The sequence below is a fragment of the Hippocampus bargibanti genome, linkage group LG04 (genome assembly GCF_051943395.1).
Source record: "Hippocampus bargibanti isolate YZ-2025 linkage group LG04, ASM5194339v1, whole genome shotgun sequence".
NCBI lineage: Eukaryota > Metazoa > Chordata > Actinopteri > Syngnathiformes > Syngnathidae > Hippocampus > Hippocampus bargibanti.
The window spans coordinates 15,650,062-15,671,264 of NC_142737.1; the positions used below are offsets into that span (position 1 = coordinate 15,650,062).

Consider the following 21,203-nt stretch of genomic DNA (forward strand, 5'->3'; position numbering starts at 1 on the left):
AAACATTATTGATACATACATGTAGTTATGTTTGTTATTTTTGTTATTTGTAGTTGCGTTTGTTATTTTGTCGACCTCTATGACTTCATTACATTTTTTAATGTAGGTTTGAATGTGCTCTTTCGATTGGGTGATCTTATGTTTGTTATGAGGGAATTATTGTGATACATCAGTCGGCATTATCATTGAATTAATTTTTGTACTTATTATAATCCCACTGGGGAAAATTAAATTTACATTCTATATACATTTTTGCACACCACAACAAGATCAAGATTGCATGTAGTGTGTATTGTGTGAAATGAGAGACACCAAACTGAAGGGTGTGCATGCAGTGGTGCAATGCAACATTAAGTACAATAAAACAGCAACAGAATTGATTGTTTTTCTTTCAGCTTTACTTTAAATCTGACAGATATTGACACCGGATACACTGAATAACAGTTAACAGAAAACTGGTTGAGAATTACAGTACATCTTAAATAAAAACTTTTCATGAGGATCCCATTGGATAAAAGGATATTTTTTTCTCCCTGGACTGAATCTTTCACTCGATGAAATTGTTCACGTAGGAATCAAAGGTTCCTGCAACAAATAAAAAACAATAATGTAATTGAGAATCAAAAACAAAGTTAGGCATGCTTCACACCTGTACAATAATACATGAAATGACATTTACATTTTGAAGGTCCAGCTCGTTCCTGTGGTAGTTGCGCAGCTTTGAATGCGAGAGGCTTGCGGCTAAACATAGTATTAAACAAACTCCTATCAGACACATACTGACTTCCATCAGATGTCGCACTGCCACCGACTGCTCCTCCTAGAAATGATGAAAACAAATTGCAAGGTGATGTGTTATTTGGCAGAACACTTTATTTATATTTCTTCAACGCCATACTTTTGTTAACATAATAGTGAGAGTAGGGTCATTCTTGTAGAGAAGACCATAGCAGGCTTGTGATGCTGGTGGTGACTGATCTGTTGCCTCCACATGGACAGGTGAATGGACGTTGCTTGATGCAGGACACTCTGGGGGAAGCCTACAAACAAACATTATGCAAAATATAAACAATATATTATAGCATCAGCATACTTACAAGTAAAAAATGCAACTTGAGTGCAGTCAAACACACCGGCTCATAGGGAAGAGAGTGGTTGAGGCTCTTAAAGTAAGGCAGGTATAGGTATCATTTTCACGGTGGATATCTACATTCACAATCTCATTGCCTAAAGAGAAAAAAAAAACAATTGCACATGATAAATAATTAAAAGGCATTCTTGTTTTTCACAAATCTAAGTGCTGAAATGCAAAACTAACCCCCAAGATGCAACTGACTGGCTCTCAAGGTTGTGAAAACATCAACATCTTTTGGAAGGCCAGGGCTGTTCGTGATAGTCAGAGGAACCTTTAGATGCAAACTGGTAACATGTGCCGGCTGTGGTGTAATGTCGAGTGAAGCGTCTCTATTTTTGTTATGTTCAATAAGTGCAGAAGGGCCTGGCGACATCAGCTCATCTGAACTCCAATTGCTTTTAACACACAGATGGAAGAGTGCCAACGTAGAGAGGAGATGGTTCCAGTCCTGAGAGACAAAGCGGCATTTGACATAAAGATGATCACGCTGGGAGCCCCAAAAAAGTGACGCTTAGGTGAAGTTAATTTCTGCGATGCCTCTAGAACAAACCTCAAGACGGCTGCCTTTCCAGCAGCTCATGTATTTCGTTTTTCTACTTTCATTCCTTTCATCACTTTGCTGCTGTGAAATGTAAATTTCTCCACTGTGAGACTAATAAAGGCATATCCAATCCAATCCAATCCAACAGCGCTAAGCAGCACTTATTTTAAAAAAAAGGTGTTTATATTTTTATATGCATTATAAGTACAGACAAGAAAAATCCAGATTGCTTAATAAACTACATTTCTTTGCACTGTTTTTGTTACTTATAAGCTTACAGAATTGTCTGTTTAGCCTGAGGATAAGAAAATAGACTTTGTTTCTTTCTTTCTCCCTGATACTGTCTTATCACTTTGTTGTGAGACAAAGCAGGAATTCTGTGTTGTCAGTCACATGAGGCAGACGATAACTGACTGTTCATGTGCACTTACAGTATCTGCCATTGCCGAGGAAGATATAGGTAGACACTTAATGACTCGACGTCGGTGGCATTTGAACTGTCTAACTGCATCCATGTTTTTTATTGAATTGTATCTCTCATTCTCAAAATGCTTATTTTGTTTCTTGTTTACCCAATATATATATAACTTTATTTGCACATATTTTTTTTACTGTCAGTGTGGATATTGTTTCCACTTAAATGAAACATTTGCCTAATAAGGCAGATAATTAACTAGGTAACTTGTCAGTGAATCTATCATAAATTGCAGAATGATCATGAAAACATTCATTCTTATTCATCCTAATAATATTGTCCCTGTTGCAACATGACAGAAAACAAAATTAAAAACACAAGACCGCATCACATGTCTTTTTGGAGTATTTCAACTTGTAAAATGAATGAATTGACAAGGACAATACAACTGCTTGCCACTGAGTCATGCTGGTTCCAACTTGCACTTGATATAAAACGTCCCACTCTCTCCCAAACGTGAGACAAATAAAGCAGAACTCACCTTTGCTGTGTCAGGATTGGGCAAAGGGTAATTATTGCTGTAAGCACTGAGGCATATAAATGAAATAGCCAACATCAGGAGACACAAGAAAAATGTCACAACCGGTGGGTTCTGCGACACATAATCTCGTAAATTGCAAAGTGGATGCCAAGACGCCATCGTGGAAGACAATTGAACCTGAAATTAAGTAACCACAGGAAACACACATCACAAATCTCATGAAAATATGAGTGACCATATGTTCATTTTTCACTTTAGGATAGGAGTGATTACACAAAAACACATTGACACTGAACTAGAAATTAGGCTCCTGTATGTGTCCTGTTTGTGTGTGTGTGTGTGTGTGTGTGTGTGTGTGTGTGTGTGTGTGTGTGTGTGTGTGTGTGTGTGTGTGTGTGTGTGTGCGTGCGCGCGTGTGTGCGCGTGCGTGCGTGTGTGTGTGTGTGCGCGTGCGTGTAGGGGGTGTGTATGCGTATGTATGGATATCTAGCGATACAGTATAGACAATTTTTGGAAAAAAGGCACAGTCTTACCTAAAAACGCTCGAGTTTCAACCCCATTACATATGGTGAAGAATAATCATTGCTAAAATAGTAATAAAATGTTTTCTTTTTGTCACAAGTGGATAATCGTCGCGGCCAGCACATATACTAGAGATGTGACAAAATATTTCAATAATAATTCATCACACATTTTCTAATACCATATTAAAGTGCATTTAAATAGCTTTAAAATGATGTAAACATTATTGTTCTATGACAAATAATAAGGAAATAATTTTTAATAATTACACTTTTTAATAATATTTTAATATTATAATTTTTAATAATAATCACAGAATTAATTATTTTAAATTTTCGAAATATGAGGGGATTTTCTGCCTGTAATTACAGTTAAAAGGATGAAAATTTGTGACCGAGTTCTTTATTACAGTTTAAACTCTCATAATGTTCTTAATTTTTGGCAGATCTTAACGAGTAAGGTACCATTGGAAAGATTTGGAAATTCAAAACAAGAACAGAAAACACAAGAAAAGATTCAAAATATAAATTAGCAAATATCAACGATCGAATGCAGACAGATGTTCGTCAGAAATCAAAAATGAATGTCACTGAATAATAGGAAAGAAAATTGAGAGCTCTAGAAATATACTATATGCTAATGCTTCTTTTTGCTTGAAACATGCTTGAGAAAAAAATATATATTCTACCATTTCTATGAGTTATAAAAATACAAGTAACTCACTTTTATAAACTGTAGTGTTAGCAAAAAGAGCGTAAACTTCAATCAATTTTCCCCCGTTTCTCGTTGTCGTATTCGGAAATTTCAAGAATCAGCATGGAGGGAAACGTTTAATAGGTCATCATAAGCTGCATAACTTGGAAAATCCCACGAAAAACGATTACGTACTGTACTTCACAAATATGCAATTATATACGACTGCGAGTACAGAGTGCGCTCGGTTCACCGGACAGAAACAGTGGTGGAATATTAGGTCACTGTAGCGTACAAACAGATAAACGCCTGAATTCAAAATAGGCAATTCCAAAATTAGCGAAGAATAACACCGGTGAGTGATCCTTCATAAATGTAACAGTTAATGTCCTCGTGTGTGTAATTTTCTTACTAAGCAAATATTTTCCGCAGGGAAAGAGACTTGCGTCAGCAGCACTTCAGTCAGGAAAAGGGAAGTCGAATTTGTTTTAAACGGTGCGCCCTCTTCCTCCGTTGGAAAGTAACCGTCCTTTCATTTCTCCTTAACCAAATGACGAAACCCAACAAATGAGATGGAGGGGTATCATAACAGTACGTAGATTGGATTTGGGAAGCGATGCATGGAGTACAGGTGTCGGCTTGACAACAACGACACGAGTCGCTTCTTTACGACACTAAACCAGTTTACGGTAAGCCTATAAACTGGTTGGGTGACCAGACCCACGTAAATTTTGGTCACCTGTTGGTGACATTACTTGTTTACGAGTCTATCAGCCTGCCGCATGCAGCCATGGAATCCATTGGTCCATTTCATTACTTCTGACAATTACATTGTAATTTCTGAAGCAATTATATTTCTCGTTTATCTCTTAAGATTTCATATACGGAACAAGTAGTGTGCACCTTTGGCTGTTTTTGGTGCAATATGTATATAATTTAACACGACCTAAAAATGCACTTTTCCACAAACCCACAAAAAACGTTCATGTTTGGATTTGAAGCATAGATGTCATATTCTGCACATCTTTCAGGGCGATTAGTTATGTGGAATGAATGTGAAATATAACATTATATCCAAATGGTGGGTTTATTCAGAGTATGATTTTCCAAAGAAATGCTAAAAGCATATGGTGATTACACAACAATTATAAAATAAAACCTGTTAAATAATAATAAATTGAACGTGATTTAGTGTTAACAAAGACAATTCAAACATAAATCAATGCAAAACAATTTTACAATTGCACAGGCTGTAAATGATTTGTTCATATTCCATCACATTCAAATCTCCCTTGTGTGCTTTCATTGTTGTGCAAAAGAAGCAAAAAAAACAAAAAACAGAATACAATCAATGATGATAAATCTGAGAAATTACAGTACTTCCATTTAGCATTGTTTCCCTTTGCCAAAACCACTACTACTCCATCCATCCACAGTCTCTATGTCAGGCATTATCGCAATCAAGGTGTCCAGGTGACTTTTACAGGCTTGAAGGCCCAAATATCAGGCTGACCCATGTGCAGCAGGTCTTTGTATGGAGACATGCTCCATTGGAAGGGGGGCTGTTGGTCCCAAGTCGGCCCACTTACAGCCAGCATCTCATACCGACGATACATTCCATAGGAGGTCATCTGCACAAAACGGACATCATGCATCAGTGTGTTTCAGGCAGGGCCGATGAATTGATTCATAGAATATCAAAACAGACAAACACCTTCATGTCTGTTCCTCCATGGGACCTTTGCCGTAAGGCACCAAATGGATAGGTGCCGTTTTCCGGATTTAGGTCTGAGCGAGCGGAAATGGCGTTCTCTCCATTCTCAGGTGGATTGCAGTCTTGGCAACGTGACAAGGGGTCTTCTTTGAAGTTGTTATACCTAAACAGACAAAAACAAAAGTATCGAAAAAGTATGATGCATTTAAATGCAAAAAAGTTCATTACAGTCGCATCATAATCTAGACCTCATTAGGTGCATCATGGAGGCAACGTCTGTCACTGCTTTCTGGTCTCTCTTGAATATCTGAGCACGGGGATTCTGGTCCAGGGAGAACCACGAGCCAAACTTTTTCACCAGCTCATTGCAGCCGCTCGCATTAAATATGTCCTCATAGTACCTTCCATCAGATATGATCCAAAAAATGAAATAAACTGCAGACATGGGCAGGTCACATTAAACATACTGTAAATATTGTGAATCCATACTTACGGTATGTTGTAACTTGCCCAGTATCTTTTCTGAAGTAATTCTTCTGTTTTATCCATAAAAGAAATGTGACCCCTGAAATGTTACCGGAAGAGGAATATTTGTAACAAATTTACCGGAAGAGGAATATTTGTAACAAATAAATAAAAAAACCCTAAATCGAATATGTTTGTTAGACTTACGGAATCTGCTCTAATACAACAAACAGGTCTTCCATGTTGGTTGTGCCTGGACTGAAGTTGTTATAATCCACAATCATCCACTGATTGTTGTACCTAAAAAGCATGCATGGTCCAAAATCGAAAATGAGCATTTCTATTTTATTCTTTACTTAAGAATTGAGACAGGTGTCCAGATGAAATTCACAACATGAGCATTTTTAGGAGGTGAAGAAGACTTGAAACCTACGTGCCACTGTTGTACTTGCTGAATAACTCCCCCCAGGCTTTGGCAGTGACTGCCAGACGATTAGCCACAATATTTCTGAGCCATTCCATCACGGTGCCGGTGGGTTGAACAAACTTCCACAAAGCAGGGTTGCTGTTTCCAATGGTGGTTTCCAGGGTAACCTACAACCACAGGATGAGTAAGTAATTCAGTTTTGCACTGTCGGCAAAGCTTTTCTTGGTCAAGTGGAAAAAAAAATCTTTACAACAATATGTTCTATGGAGCTCCATTAGTCTAATCACGGCACTCTGGTTATTATTGTGATTGTGTAATATGAATTGAGCAGCAAAATCCATCTGATTTTATTGCTCACGATGCGGCCATTTTGCCACTGAAAATGACAATGCAGCAGCTCATGTCACAAACGAGCATAGTTCATGCCTTTGCTGTGTTTGATCATAAGATGTTCGCGAGCTGAGCTGAGCTGTGATTGGTTACCATGCAGAATATATTATTGGAAAGAACATTTTTGACTTGACTTTTCCTTTAAATCATTATCGTTGCATCATAGCCGCCGATAGCTCTTACCAAGCCACTACTGAGGATATAAAAGTCATCTCCAGAAAAAATAGAACCAGGGTAGGAGGAGAATGCCTGGATCTGTCCGGGGAGGATAAGATTGTCTGGGGACAAAATTAATACATATTATCACACTACTAAACTTAAAACACATTGTAATCAGGAATGGACATTTCACATTTTTGGCAACAACTTCTTGTCACCCTTAAAAACATTAGTAACCGTAACTTGTATATAAACTGTTTAAACACAAAATACAGGACAAGAGTCATAAAAATACCTAATGGAGAAACTTTGAAGGAAAATGAGTATTTCTTCATGATTCGCAACATTGACTGGTAGGTGCCCCATGTGTCATGTGACACCAAAAGATCCTTATTGTTTGGCAGCAGCTTAATGAGAGCTGAGCATGAGCCGGATCCTAGTGGCCGAGTCAAACTGGATTTATTTAGAGCTGATTCCAAATCTTCCAGATCTCCAGCCATTTGGAAGAGTCTGGTTGGTAATACAAGGCAATTTCATTTGTTTGGCGGTTACTTCATCCTATTTAATGTAAATCATATCTACTTACAGGAAACCAAATGGATCAAAAGTCATTTGGCCAGAAGGAAACGAGAGTTCTTCATTGTAACTGTCCTCCAGACCTTTGAGCTGAAGAAGAGCTAGACGAACCTGTCAGATAAATACAACAATAATTTTAAAGAGACATGTTTATTTTCTGCGGTCCATATTTTGACTGCAATAATAATTTATGGTTGACTTGCAATAGTCCCAAAACTAATGTCATAACCCCCCCTCCCAAAAAAAAAAAAAACAATCTTATAATTAGATTTATTTAAAATCACACTGAATTATTCAACTCTCTTCTCATTTATTTTTTAACTTTAACACTTTTCAACTTGACCTGAAACACAAGAAGATGGGACATTTATTCACATAGGAGATGTACCTGGTACCAGTAAGGCGAATTTGGCTGCGTCTCAATTTGCTCCTGAATCCACTTTAGGTTGATCGTGATGAAATTCTTAAGGCGATCACAGTAACCAGAATCTTTCGAGAAAGGTCCGCAGTAACCCATGAGAGTGTTCATCCAGTGCTTGTAGATAAGCTAAACACAGAAATACCCATAAGAAAATTAAACATACTAAAATTAAACACTTGGTAGACCCAGTGCAACCAAGCAAGGGTAATTGAGTGTTTTTAGAGGTCGACCTGAGATGTGACTGCAGCCTCCACGGCTCCGGCAGCATAGGCTTGGATACTGTCATTGTATTGACTGTTTGTAGTCACCTCCAAGAAACTCCAACTGGTTTAACGCGAACAAATTGGACTCAATTAAATCAGAAATTCGAGTAATTATGTTTTCACCCTGGTAATCGACCTACCCTGAAGTTTGAATATCGTCGGTAAAGTTAGCCCACGCCACAAAATCTTCTCTGTAACCCTCCAGGAGAGAGAGTTGCCCCGTGATTTGGTCAATAACTGCCGTTTGTACTTCAGCTCCAGCCAAGTTATTGGGTACAGGTAAAACACAACTAAGTGTAAAAATAAGGGTATACCTACACAAAAAAGACATCTTCACCGAGTGGCAAGCCATTGTTACACGAATGAGTCACATGATTTAAAGGAGTTGTCACATGATCATAGCTGAGATTTTTTTTAAGCTTTCGTTTTTTTACAGACAACGCCAACGCGAATTCAGTAAAAACAAAGTGTAAACCAAGGTAAATTAAAAAATACACGCATGTAAAAATACATACATTTATAAGTACTGTTACGTCCGGTGCTTGTGTTGTGCATGTTTGAGGACGGGGCTTGTTGGGGAAGCGTGACGGCACGGAGAGAAGTGAGGACCCGACAAAGAGGAGTTTTTGTTATTAAAAGACCGACCCGCTATACCATCTACTGTGTGCATCATTTGTATCGCTGAAGGGCATTACATTTGGTGTCAGAAGGCCTGGGTTATTTCCCGTCCCACGTCCGACTGTTGAAGAAGAAAAAAAATCGGCAGCTTTGATACGTGGAAGGTAAACGAGGAAGCCGTTCAGCACAGCGGCTTGGCTGCTTTAAAGGTAGAGGAGGAAGCCGTGCCTTGCGTGATTGGTATGCCTGTGTCAACAGGGGCCGAGCGCGGCCGTCTCTATGCTGATTATGCTGGCAATCCGTGCCGAAATAAGCGCGAGTCCGCCATTACGGCGCGACGCCAGGACGAAGCTGGGAGTGCAGTCGCTGCCACGAGGGATTCTGTATCCATTAATGGCGGCACCCCGGAGGTGTCTATATATTGTAATGCCCCTCAGCGTGACAAATGATGCGCAGAGCCGCTGGTATAGCAGGTCGGTATTTTATTAACAAATTTAGCAGTTTTATCACACAAACAGGAGCTGTTGTTCCGCCACAACTCACGCGCAGACAATCCCCCAGGCATACTGCCTAACCCCCGTTCTTGGGTCCTCCCTTCTCTCCGTGTGTGTCGTCACGGGACCCCAACAAGCCCAGCCCCCAAACATGCACAACACAAGCACTGAACATTACAATATATAATATGTATATCCATAATGTCCAGACATGGCGGCGCCGGACACTGCTATGTTAGGTCCCTACTCTCAGGTTGGGGGGAGCAGAGGACTACTCCCTGCAGCCCCGCCGATTGTTCCTACATCCCTGACTAACGACTGGCCTGATTGCCCCACTCCCTCCAGTATCACCACATCAGCATTACTAATGTTGCCTAACCTATGTTGCCTAAGCAGGCTATTGTACGAACGATCCAAATTGAACCTCACCCCACCATATCGGTTTAATGAAGGATTTAGCTTTTTTTATGAAAATTGCTTCTTTTACTCCCCTTTCAGACCATCTATGTTCTTTTGCTAAGATTCTAACCTCATTGTCATCAAATGAGTGGTTGCTAGCTTTTAGGTGCATATGTACTGCTGTGTTAGTAAGAAACAAAAAAGTGAGACTATGACCAGATAATTTTGATGTAATTCTGATGTATGTATGCATGTATTAAAATTTGCCCGGAAACAGACTCTGATTCATTCCAAAGTCTTTGTGTACCATTAGTAAAGTATGCAAAGCTTAAAGTATGCAAATATTATTTGGTCGTAAAGTAGTTAAAATGTCATATTTAGTTTATGAGAGCTACATTTTGATTTTTTCCCCATATGTGGTTGTAGAGCCTGCAAAATAATTTAGTGTCAGTCACAAGTCATTCACGTAGGACCTATATTGAATGGACCAATAGGAACTTGTGCTCAGTCTAAAATGTCGCATGCTGCCGGCCCACGATGACCTGTGAGCAGAAAAATATTTATTGTACCCCAAAGTTAGTGCATATCTGATAAAGTTTGTACACAGACTTGTAACTAACCACAGTCTGTTTTGAAGCGCGCCAAGACCCCACCACAAAGTGTGTCAATACGGTTGTTTGATGCGCCCCATTGTTCGTTTGTGTATTCACACCTGCAGGAAAATGACAAGGGTGGAAAAGAAATCATTGTCCGTTTAAAGACCAAAGTACAGAGATTAACACAATCGAAGACACGCAATGACAGCGTATGACCTCATATTGGATGATTGGTGAATCGAATATTTTTTTTGGAGCCATAGTTCAAAGGGAATAAATCATCAAGAAATAAATAACACATATACAGTAAAGTCTCGTTATATCGATATCGGATATATCGATAGTCCCGGTTATATCGATACTATTTCTATGCACGCACGGAGAAAATTACATGCAAACAGAGTCGGATATATCGATAGTCCCGGTTATATCGATATTTTTTCGGACTCCCTTGAATATCGATATAACGAGACTTTACTGTATGTCGATGTGCAGATAGAAAACTACAAATTCCAAAATTCAGAGACGTTGGTCCTATTTTTAGTAACAGATCTATTAACGCCAAGCTCAAATAAACGATTGTTTTTGGCTTTTTCCAATTTAAAAACAAGTGTACACTGTGCAGGACGAGCTGCATAGAAAGTTGATAGAAGGATGGACTTTCAAAATAAGACTAGCTAATCACAACTTGCATATTTGACACGACAGCACACAAGACCACATGTTTTTTATATTTATATACCGTAAAAAAAGACGCATTGTAGCGTCTTTCGGTCAATGTATTTTGCTGTACTGTTTTTTTAAACCATGTCTCACACCCAAAAGCCGCCAGAAGAGGGAGGCAAACTCCATGGAAAGAATGTATCAGCTGTGGAAACGAGCTGATTCATTGCTCACCAGACCTGGTCGCCATTTTTCTGCCTCTTTTTGAGACCCCCCCCCCCCCCCCCCCCGCCTGTTTCCCTCAAAATGGCCCAAATAAATTATTTAATCGATTGCAAACATGTATGCTTTCCTCTTCAGGACTATTTGAATCATATTCACAACTGGATGTGTAACAAGAAAGCATATTCACCGAATCTGAAGCCATTGTTTTGATTCACCAGCAATGCAAGACGTCTTGGCGTGACGTCACAAAAGGGGGGCGGGACTTCTGAAAATGCCCAATTCGCAGCTCAATTTTTTGCGGATTTTGGACACTTTAAGTCATTTTTATTGGTGTTTTGCATTTGACTACAAATATCATACTGCATGTTTTGGGTATTTTCGATGCTATAAAACGTTTTTCTGGTGTCAGTTAAAAAACAAAAAAGTGACGTCGGTTGTCCTTTAAATAAAAACATATTTCACATATTTTGTGCAGATCATCATCTGAGATCAAGACTGTTCAATATATAATTTTTAACACTTCTTGTGACTGATGATTTTTTAGAGTACTTAATTCCTTCCATACTAACATGATTAATGGTGTTGGTATCTCCAGTAATGTATGAAAATTCTTGAATCACACACCATCCAGATCGACAGGCGCATTTTTCTGAACAATATCTCAACAGGCTGTTGAGGTAGCTAGCAATCAAACCTACAAACTTTAGATCGTCAAAACGGACCGCTCAACTGCTCAATTCCTTTTGGCTTCGATGTAGGCAACAGCTTCAGTTTCAGTCCTCCGCATCATGTGGTGTTTCCATGTCTTCCAGAATTCCCCCGAGCACTTCGGCTTTTCGTTGCTTTTTGCTGGCCACTGAAATTGAAAAATGAGAAAGTTGACAAGAATGAATACCTTGATTGCACTAATCACACACACGCGCACACACACGCTTTTCGAGTACTTAAAATAATTTACCATGAAAATGTTCTGCTGTTTTCCGCCTCAGTGTCTCCACTGTTTCCTCAGTGTCAGCCCATTCTAGCACAAGACGTCTCCCGTAAAGATGGGTGCTGTGGCACAAGGCAGCAAATGCTTTCTGGAAATCAAGACAAGTATATCAGTATCGTATGATCATTTAACTCTTTCTCTGCCATTCACAAATTTATTTGGGAACTGAAAATTAGACATAGAGCGCCATTCACGAATTTGTTCAGGTTTTGTTTTTTCTTGCTTGGGTGCAAGACCTTTTGGCAATGTTTTTCCCCTTCCACAAGGGGCAGCATGCATTGAATGTTTATGGCGTCCTAAAACTCAATATTCTGTGGGTCCTGGAATTCAAGTGAAAATGACAAAAACCCTGGCACTGGAGTGGACACATTTTTGCACACGTCCGGCAGTGAATGAGTGAAGTGGTGACGACAAGACAGGGTTATATAAACATGAATACTGTGTGTGTTTGCCCAAACCTTGGCATCCTGCTTGGTGACAAAGTCAATGAAGCCAAAACCTCTATGATTCCCTGTACCCGCTGTTTTCTTTGGGAGACGGACTGTTTTCAGCTCTCCAAACGTACTGAGACAACCAACAGAAGAAATCGTGAATCAACGCGTTGCCCATTTAAAAAGTGATTCATGTACGGTTGCTGTGGGTGTACGTGACTGCTACCAGAAAAGTTCTCGAATTTCTTTGACACGGGCTTGGAAGGGCACATTTCGCACGAGGATCTTTGAATCCGTTTGCTTCTTGTCCACTTGCTTTTTCTTGCGAGGCACTTCAGCAGACCTGCGTAAACGAAAGCCAACAACAATGTTGATTAATAGTCAACTGGGGGCACAAGACATGGCTGTCCACATCAAGCTCGTTGCCACACTGAGTGCATGGGCCACTTGATATTTTTACCTTGTAGCTCTCTCTGAAATCTTTAGCTCCAAGCTGTGTTCATCAACATTGGAGTGCTGGGAGGAGGGAGGGCATATGACAAATGAGTTGGTGTCAAATTTAAAAAGGAAACAGAAAAAAATAAAATACCTGGAGCTGTCGCAAGGCTTTCTGTGCTGACTCAGTCTTATAATATTGAACAAAACCATAGCCCATTGACAGTAATTTCCCTGCAAGTCGGAGCAAGTATTAGTTTAAAACACAACCCATAAATTAAACCGGTTATGCTTCTTTCTGCATAGGCGATGGGTTAAATGTCATTGTGGTTTTTTACCACGAAATACCTGTTTTGTCTTTTTTCTTGGAGATGGTGCATGACTTCACCTTGCCGCATTTGGAGAAAGTCTATCAGAAAAGACCAAATTAACAGCAAGTAAAAACATGGACATGAATTTCTTTTTTATTAAGAGTTACAAAAGTGTACCTTTCGAAGTGTTTCTTCGGACGTGCTGAAATTTATATTCTTGATGAAAAGTGTGGAACCTGGAGCAGAGTCTTCTTCTTCCTCCTCCTCCTCTTCTTCTTCATCGTTGTCTTTTTCATCTTTCTGTTGCTTTTTCTCCTCCTCCCCGGGGTGTGCTTTCACTTGGTTAAACCAATCCATACATTTATTGTTCATATGAAAATAGTAATAGTTGAGGTCTTCATAAGACAGCAAATGTGGTGTCATACCTGGCGCTGTTTTAGTCGCAACAAACACCCCTACAGGCGCCCACTCCAAATACAACGGGACGTGTTGGAACTGCGGTACAAAAATAAACCTGGTAAGTTTATCTCTTCTCCTAATGCACAACACACCAGGCTAAACCCACCTTGCTGTAGGCGAGCCTCGTAAAAGCTCGCTTTGCTTCAGTAGGTTCCAGGAACTCGATGATGGCGGTGAGGCCGGAGGGCGGCAGTAGAACTCGCCCCAAAGAACCGTGAGTGGAGAAGAGCTGCTCCAGCTCTGACACGGTCAATCCGGCTGGGAGGTTCTTCACCAAGATCACAGTTGTGCTCCTCTCCGCAGCTGCCTATGCACCAGACAAAGCGGCGTTGACATATTTCCGGTCTATAATGCGCACCCAAAAGCCGTGGTTTTCTTCAAAAGATGACTCTGCGCCTTATATGCAGGTGCGCCTTATATGTGAAGTAATATTGAGCCACAACAGGTCTCGCAACTACTGCCAGCAGCCAGCGACTCCATTTCCCCTATAGAAGAAATCGTGCTTAACCCCACCCCCTACTAGAGTATAGCGCCTTCTAATGGTGTGTGCCTTATATTCTGAAAACTTTTTTCATTCATTGAAGGTGAGCCTTATAGTCCGGTGCGTCTTATATATGGGAAAAGTGTGAAAATACACCATTCATTGGGGGTGCACCTTATACTCCGGAAAATACGGAACTGTAATGTAGAAGAAAGGTGACCGCTGCTTCGCGGGTGCTTCAGTCAAACCGTACCTGACTAAAGGAATCCAAACTGACACCGTTGTCTATTAAAAACTGGCGAGTCTCTTGGACAATCTGCGTCTCCCCCAGAGCCATTCGCACTGCGACACTTCCCTTTTTCTCCTGAAGAGACGGCGACAAAAAGGGAAATAAAAGGAAACACAAATTAAATTTCACAGTCCAATATTTTTGAAGATTATTGTGAAAAACAGGATGACGTTACATGGTCAAAAACTTGGCTTTTGGTGGTGTTATATTTTTCCGCAATGGCATCAGCTACGGCACTTGTGCCCAGAAAGAGTGTATTCCAGTTGTGCGAACTTGAAAAAAGAAAGAAATAATTCAATTAAAGGACACCAAAATAAAAGAGCACAAGAGCTTTAACGGGGAGGTGCTTACCCGGAACGAGAAGCTTTATTTTTTGCTTCCTTTTGACGTTTATAAGATGAGGAGCCGGGACCGCCTGCTTCTGTAGATTTGTTTGTTTCCTTCTTAACTGTGGATGGGAGCAGGTGAAGCATCCGTCCCTAAAAAAAACCCCACAACATTAATTTTGACGTTACCTTAAGTCATTTACTGCCATTCACAAATTTATTCGGGAATTGAAAATGTGACGTAGAGCGCCATTCGAGAATTTGTTAGTTTTTTTTTTTTTTTGCGGGGGTGGCGATAAAGCGCTGGTAAGACCTCTTGTCAATTTTTTCCCTTCCACGAGGGGGCAACATTTCCCTTTTTTCCATGTTTGAGCTTTGTTACAGCTTCAGCTGTTGTTAAAGCGCTATATAAACCAATTTTTATGTATTGCATTGCATTTTGGACGTTGCCCTCATTTCAAGCTTATATAACTCCAGACCCATATGACTTAGGAACTAGCTATTTTTTATGATGAAAGAAAAGAGCCTAAGGTTTCTTACGCTGCATTGAATGTTTTTATCGTCCTAAAACTCAATATTCCGTGGGTCCTGCAATTTGAGTGAAAATGACAAAAACCCTGGCACTGGAGTTTATCGATGAGAAGGTTTCTTCAGCCGTCATCTGTACAAATGTGAAGGTTTCGGACGTTTCGCCTCCTATCCAAGAGGCTTCGTCAGCGAACTAAAGTCTGACTGGTCGTATCGGCCCTATTTATATATCCCTAATGTCCAGACATAGTAGCGCCGGACACAGTTATGATAGGTCCCTACTCTCAGGTTGGGGGGGCAGAGGACCCCTCCCTGTGGCCCCACTGATTGTTCCTACATTCCTGACTAACGACTGGCCTATTACCCCCACTCCCACCGGTATCACCTCATCAGCATAACGACCCTCATCAGCATTACGAAAGTTGCCTAACCTGTTTTGCCTAAGCAGGCTATTGTATGAACGATCCAAATTGAACCTCACCCCACCAGACCGGTTTAATGAAGGATTTTGTTGTTTTATAAGAATCGCTTCTTTTACCCCCCTTTCAAACCATCTATGTTCTTTCGCTAAGATTTTAACCTCATTGTCGTCAAATGAGTGGTTGCTAGCTTTTAGGTGCAAATGTACCGCCGATTGAGGTCCACTTATATTATCCCTGCGATGTTGATAAAGTCTTTTTTTGAGAATTTGTTGAGTCTCCCCAATGTACTGCTCTTTACAATTTTCATTCTTACAATGTATGGAATAAACTACATTACTTACATTAGGGATATATAAATAGGGCCGATACGACCAGTCAGACTTTAGTTCGCTGACGAAGCCTCTTGGATAGGAGGCGAAACGTCCGAAACCTTCACATTTGTACAGATGACGGCTGAAGAAACCTCATCGATGGACCACTCCTGTACGACTGAGAGCTTACACAGACGTGGCACTGGAGTTGCCACATTTTTGCACGTCTGGCAGTGAATGAGTTAAAGAGCAGGCTCAACTTACAAAAATGTAAGATCCTGCAGAATCAAGTCAAATATACCTGAAATATGTGCCCATCCAGCTTGGCCAAAGCCGCCACAGCATTTTCTGGAATCATGTACGTTATGAAGGCAAAACCTTTCGGCCTCTTTGTTAGATTGTCAATGGGGAAGAGCACCTCAGATAATGGACCTAGAATAATGCAAAATGCAAAGGAGCGTTATTACGCTTGCGACGGAAGGCATCAATTCAGACATTTAACTCGCCATGTTTAGAAAACATTTTTTTGATTTCCTCTTCTGTGCATGTGTAAGGGAGGTTTCGGACAAAGAGACGTCCTGATTCGGCAACATCCTCTTCCTCTTCGTCCTCCTTCAGTTGCCTGATGAAGTTTCTGTCAATTACTTTGTCCTTTCGGTCAGACTTGTTCCATCCGGATACCTCAACGCTGAATACCTCAATATAGCGTCCTCCTAAAGACACACAGGAAGATTAAAAACACATTCGATTTATTTATTAGTGTCACGCAGGTAAAAGGATGAGAAAGGCGAATGACACAAGGGTATAGAGCTCTCACCTATATAGTCTTTATTCTTCTTCAAAGCCTTTTCAACCTCTTTTGCAGAGTGTAGATCTACATATACATAGCCTAAAACACACAAAAGCCGGAGATTTGCCGATTTTACACCCATAGTCAATCAAACAAGCAAATGAAGCAATACGTACAGCAAATGAAAATATGCTTCCTGTATGATACCTGTTCTGTTGCCACTTTTATTCCTTCCAATTTTGATGGCAGCAGGCTTCAGTGGCGTCATGAATTCTTTTATTTGTTGCTATTGTCATGGGCAGATAACATCATGGCGTGATGAATTTCAGTGTGCTATATTATATTTTATCATGAACAAAAATAAACCTTGACAACAATTGGAAATCTATTCACCTCTGTAGCATTGAACGGGACTCCTCTAAGCTTAACCGTGAACCCTGTTGTTGGTTCAATCTGGAAGGAAAACAGGGTAAACTAAACAATGAAGCATATAACATACTTTTTTTTAAATGCAAATTGGATGAATTAGTCACCTTGTTTTTCTTGCTTTTTCCCTGCTTATTGTCCTCATAGTTCTTCATCGTGACGGTATGATTTCGGTCCCCACTTTTGTAGGCGCTGTCGTTGAGTTGTGCAGGTTCAAGATCTTCTTCCTCTTCATCCCCCTGCAGCTTGTCATCCTTCTCATCACTTTCGTCCATAGCATCCTCAGTTCGTACCATCTTTGAGCGTAGATATTCCATATCTGACAAGTTGGACTTCAGAGCTTCTTTCGGCGTTGCACCTATAAAATACATCATCACCACTTTACCACACTGTCCCTTGTTGGTGATATAATAATAATACATTTCATTTATAAGCGCCTTTCAAAACTCTCAAGGACACTTTACAGTCACGACTTGACAGAGTAGTTCACAAATATGGAGACAGTTCGGGATATCTGTTGATATATATGCTATATTTGGTCCAATCTTTGCACAACAACTCGCTGAGGTGGGATAGTTTTCATCTGTTGAATTATTTCAGTTACTTACAGTCCTCGTCACTGCCTTCCTCCTCCTCTTCTTCTTTTTCCTCATATTCATCATCCGACTGGTCAGAGTCAAAGTTGAGGTAATCATCAACTGCCTTTTTCCCCTTGCTTTTTGCCTTGGTGCTGTTATGGTCGACTGGCTGAGGAATTGCATCATTCACCCAGGTGCGCACTTGGCATCGATTCTGATGCACTGACAAGAACTCCTTGAACTCCTCATCCTCCTCGAGCTGAAGGACACGATAGACATAGACAGGGTAGGTTTGGAAATAAACAAAGGGTAGGTGATGTCGATATGGTTTATAGGAACATTTTATACAGGTATTCATTCACTAGCCATAACATTAGATACACCTTTCCAGTCTATTCATCTATCCATTTTCTATATAACTTATTCTCATCTGAGGAATCAAAAGGAACGATAAAAATGTGCCTTCCTAACTAGTTTAATGCAGATCAGAATCAGAATCATCTTTATTGCCAAGTATGTAGGACACACAAGGAATTTGTTTCCGGTAGAACACGCTGCACTAGTATCGTTGTCAAAAAAACTGCTAAGTGGCACTATACAGTTCCATTTTGGCTACTGTTGAAAGAGTTCAAAGAGTTAATGGCTTGGGGGAAGAAGCTGTTTAAATGTCTGCTGGATTTGGTGCGCATGGATCGGTAGCGCCTGCCTGAGGGGAGTAGCTGGAAAAGGTGGTGGGCAGGGTGCGGAGGGTCCAGTAGGATTTTCCGCGCCCTAGTTTGGATTCTTGCAGTGTGCAAGTCCTCGAGAGTGGGTAGGGCGGTGCCAATGATTTTTTCCGCCGTCCTAACTGTCCGTTGAAGTCGGATTTTGTCCAGATTAGTTTACCACCAGGGAGGCATTCATTATTTACAGCTGTATGTAGAATTAATGTTGTAGCTCAGATCTGTGTAACAACAGCAATGTACAGTATTGGTCGCCATTGTTATGATATTTTCTTTTTTTTAAATTATATCTCTCATTTTGGATGAAGTTAGATTGTGCTGGTGCACATTATACGGCGAGTGAATGGACAATTAGCAGAATTTAGTAGACGAGTCACCGCCTCCCCCTTAAATACAAATAATAATCTGAATCAGATAGCCTCTAATCGTCCCACAATAGAAAAATTTGCAATATAACAATAATTGAAATCAACTCACCTTTTTCAGTGCATTGGTTGACTTTTTCCCCTTCTCCTAATAAACATAAAATTACATGATAATCCAATACAGCTTGGAACACAATTTTTCAAAGCAACAAATCTACATTTCTTTCCATGGTCGTTTCTGTTGATGAATGAAATTAACTGCTCACCGATTTATCAGCAATTTTAGTTTGTGTGGCTGGTTTGTCTGGTTCCGAGCTCTGAGTGTGTTTGCTCCAGGCTTTAGCTTTGGTTGGGTCATCAAATGCCTTACACATCTCCACCTGCACACAAGTCAAACATCAGTGACCACGGAAACATCATTTGTGAAGCTGACAACAGGCTCACAAGAACACACCGTCACTCTTGATGTATCCACGAAGCTCTTGTTAAAATGTTTTAACGCTGTGTTCGCGTCTTCCTCGCTTTGGAACCCAACAAAACCAAACTTGCGGAACTTCCCGTCCTTAGTGAACTTGAGGGTGCAGTCAGTAACGGTGCCAAATGCCCCAAACATCCCACGGAACCTCTCCTCCTTCATCTGAGCACAAGTTACGTTCAAGTCGATTGATAAACCAACGTAATGTTCCGCTGTACTTTGTATCACCCAGGCGTATTTCTTACCCCATTCGGGAGGTTTTTAACGATGAGCCTCGACATTTTCCGTTGTACAATCTCTCAAATGAAGCAAATATAATATATTTTTGATATTTGTCAAAAAAACAAGCGTGGAAGGCGTACTAGGTCGCCATGTTGGAGTTGACCTCTTCTTCGTTGGTTTGTTTTCGCCGTAAGTTCCAAATACCGCCATCTAGTGGAGTGGAGCGTGTTTTAGAAACTGATCAGGCTGGTGTATCCTAAATGTTTGTGTTTATATGTAAGTTTATATGGATAGTGTGTAAAAAACTTTTAGTCTTTTTTACCAGTTCATTCTTCAAAAAAATTATTAATCTCGTGCAAACAAACTATCACATTAAGGGTTTTGAAAATGAAACTGCAGATAAAGTAATTGTTAAGCTGTTAATTATATTACATAGGGCACAATGACAACAATGCAATGCAGTTTTAATAATAATAACAATAATAAATTTCATTTATAAGCACCTTTTAAAACTCTCAAGGACACTTTCCAATTACTGGAAAATAACACCCTGTGACTTGAGTGAATTGTAGAAGTAGTTTGGGATGAGATGTTTTAATGAGTGGTAGGCTTCCAAAAAGATAGTATTTTGGGGGAAGAACAGTAGAAGTGCCTCAAAATACATTCTTTTGGAGTTTTGGTGGTTCCATTATGTTAGTTCGCCACTGCATAACAATAAATTTTAGATACTGTACTTATAAGAGTTCATTTATATGACAAGTGGACACCCAGCATGGCGAAAATTGGATATGCCTTTATTAGTCTCACAGTGGAGAAATTTACATTTCACAGCAGCAAAGTGATGAAAGGAATGAGAGTAGAAAAACAAAATACATGAGCTGCTGGAAAGGCAGCCACTCCTGCGGCGCCGTCTTGAAGTCAAAAGAACAAAAAAAAAAAAAAAAACTAAATAACAAATAATATGACAGCATAGAGACAATATGACAAAACAAAGACACAGAGAGACATTCATTCTTCAGGACTTGCTGTACCCTCTTTGTGATGACATGAAGCAGTTCTAGATGAAAGAGGAGAGGATCAAAGCGTCTTTCCACCAGTGGATCAGGGACATCATGGTGGAATGTGCACGTCGACTACAAGCTAAATGTTGAAAGCAAACACGCAGCTGTAGCATCCATTGACGAAAAGAGATTGTCTCACATCTCCTGTTCCACATAAATCTGCTTCAATTCCAAGCCGCAACAGTTCCACATACGCATCGGCGCTCTGCGCTGACGCTCCTTTCTTCTTATCGCGGGTTCCTCAAGCCATGCATGCATCCATCCAGCCGCAGACTGTCCAACAGCACTGACCTTTCCGCTAAACAAAGCGGGGCTGTGAAGAT

The 21,203-nt window shown here is 40.2% G+C and overlaps 3 protein-coding genes and 1 long non-coding RNA gene across 5 annotated transcripts; 1 reads left to right on the forward strand and 3 right to left on the reverse strand.

Annotated features, from left to right (window-relative positions):
• Nucleotides 1-380: 380 nt before the first annotated feature.
• Nucleotides 381-4,503, reverse strand: LOC148899221 (transmembrane protein 248). The gene is made up of 7 exons (XM_088995504.1): nt 4,260-4,503; nt 2,633-2,809; nt 1,319-1,583; nt 1,134-1,227; nt 899-1,040; nt 680-820; nt 381-585 (listed from the first exon to the last, which is right to left on the reverse strand). Exons 2-7 carry the CDS (start codon nt 2,789-2,791, stop codon nt 565-567), a joined length of 822 nt encoding a protein of 273 aa, XP_088851630.1. The 5' UTR covers nt 2,792-2,809; nt 4,260-4,503; the 3' UTR covers nt 381-564.
• A 563-nt stretch (nt 4,504-5,066) lies between these two features.
• plbd2 (phospholipase B domain containing 2) lies at nt 5,067-8,644 on the reverse strand. The gene is made up of 12 exons (XM_088994308.1): nt 8,403-8,644; nt 8,230-8,323; nt 7,967-8,125; nt 7,589-7,689; nt 7,298-7,512; nt 7,027-7,121; nt 6,460-6,620; nt 6,234-6,326; nt 6,055-6,126; nt 5,810-5,962; nt 5,562-5,724; nt 5,067-5,478 (listed from the first exon to the last, which is right to left on the reverse strand). Exons 1-12 carry the CDS (start codon nt 8,612-8,614, stop codon nt 5,308-5,310), a joined length of 1,689 nt encoding a protein of 562 aa, XP_088850434.1. The 5' UTR covers nt 8,615-8,644; the 3' UTR covers nt 5,067-5,307.
• An 80-nt stretch (nt 8,645-8,724) lies between these two features.
• Nucleotides 8,725-11,959, forward strand: LOC148899223 (uncharacterized). Its single transcript, XR_016114701.1, has 2 exons — nt 8,725-9,044; nt 9,139-11,959. It is a non-coding gene; the product is annotated as an uncharacterized LOC148899223 (long non-coding RNA).
• Nucleotides 11,307-19,982, reverse strand: rbm19 (RNA binding motif protein 19). Of its 2 annotated transcripts, XM_088994307.1 has the most exons (24): nt 19,843-19,982; nt 19,577-19,759; nt 19,389-19,502; nt 19,235-19,270; nt 18,066-18,294; nt 17,565-17,815; nt 17,425-17,484; nt 17,239-17,317; nt 17,059-17,130; nt 16,748-16,954; nt 16,543-16,673; nt 15,006-15,133; nt 14,830-14,926; nt 14,619-14,729; nt 13,991-14,191; nt 13,851-13,920; nt 13,603-13,763; nt 13,463-13,523; nt 13,269-13,348; nt 13,140-13,195; nt 12,906-13,022; nt 12,707-12,812; nt 12,216-12,336; nt 11,307-12,113 (listed from the first exon to the last, which is right to left on the reverse strand). In XM_088994307.1, the coding sequence occupies exons 1-24, from the start codon at nt 19,876-19,878 to the stop codon at nt 12,031-12,033; spliced, it is 2,790 nt and encodes a 929-aa protein (XP_088850433.1). In that variant the 5' UTR covers nt 19,879-19,982; the 3' UTR covers nt 11,307-12,030. The 2 variants fall into 2 exon arrangements, with proteins under 2 accessions (XP_088850433.1, XP_088850432.1); XM_088994306.1 differs by having other exon boundaries at nt 13,603-13,920.
• Nucleotides 19,983-21,203: the final 1,221 nt, after the last annotated feature.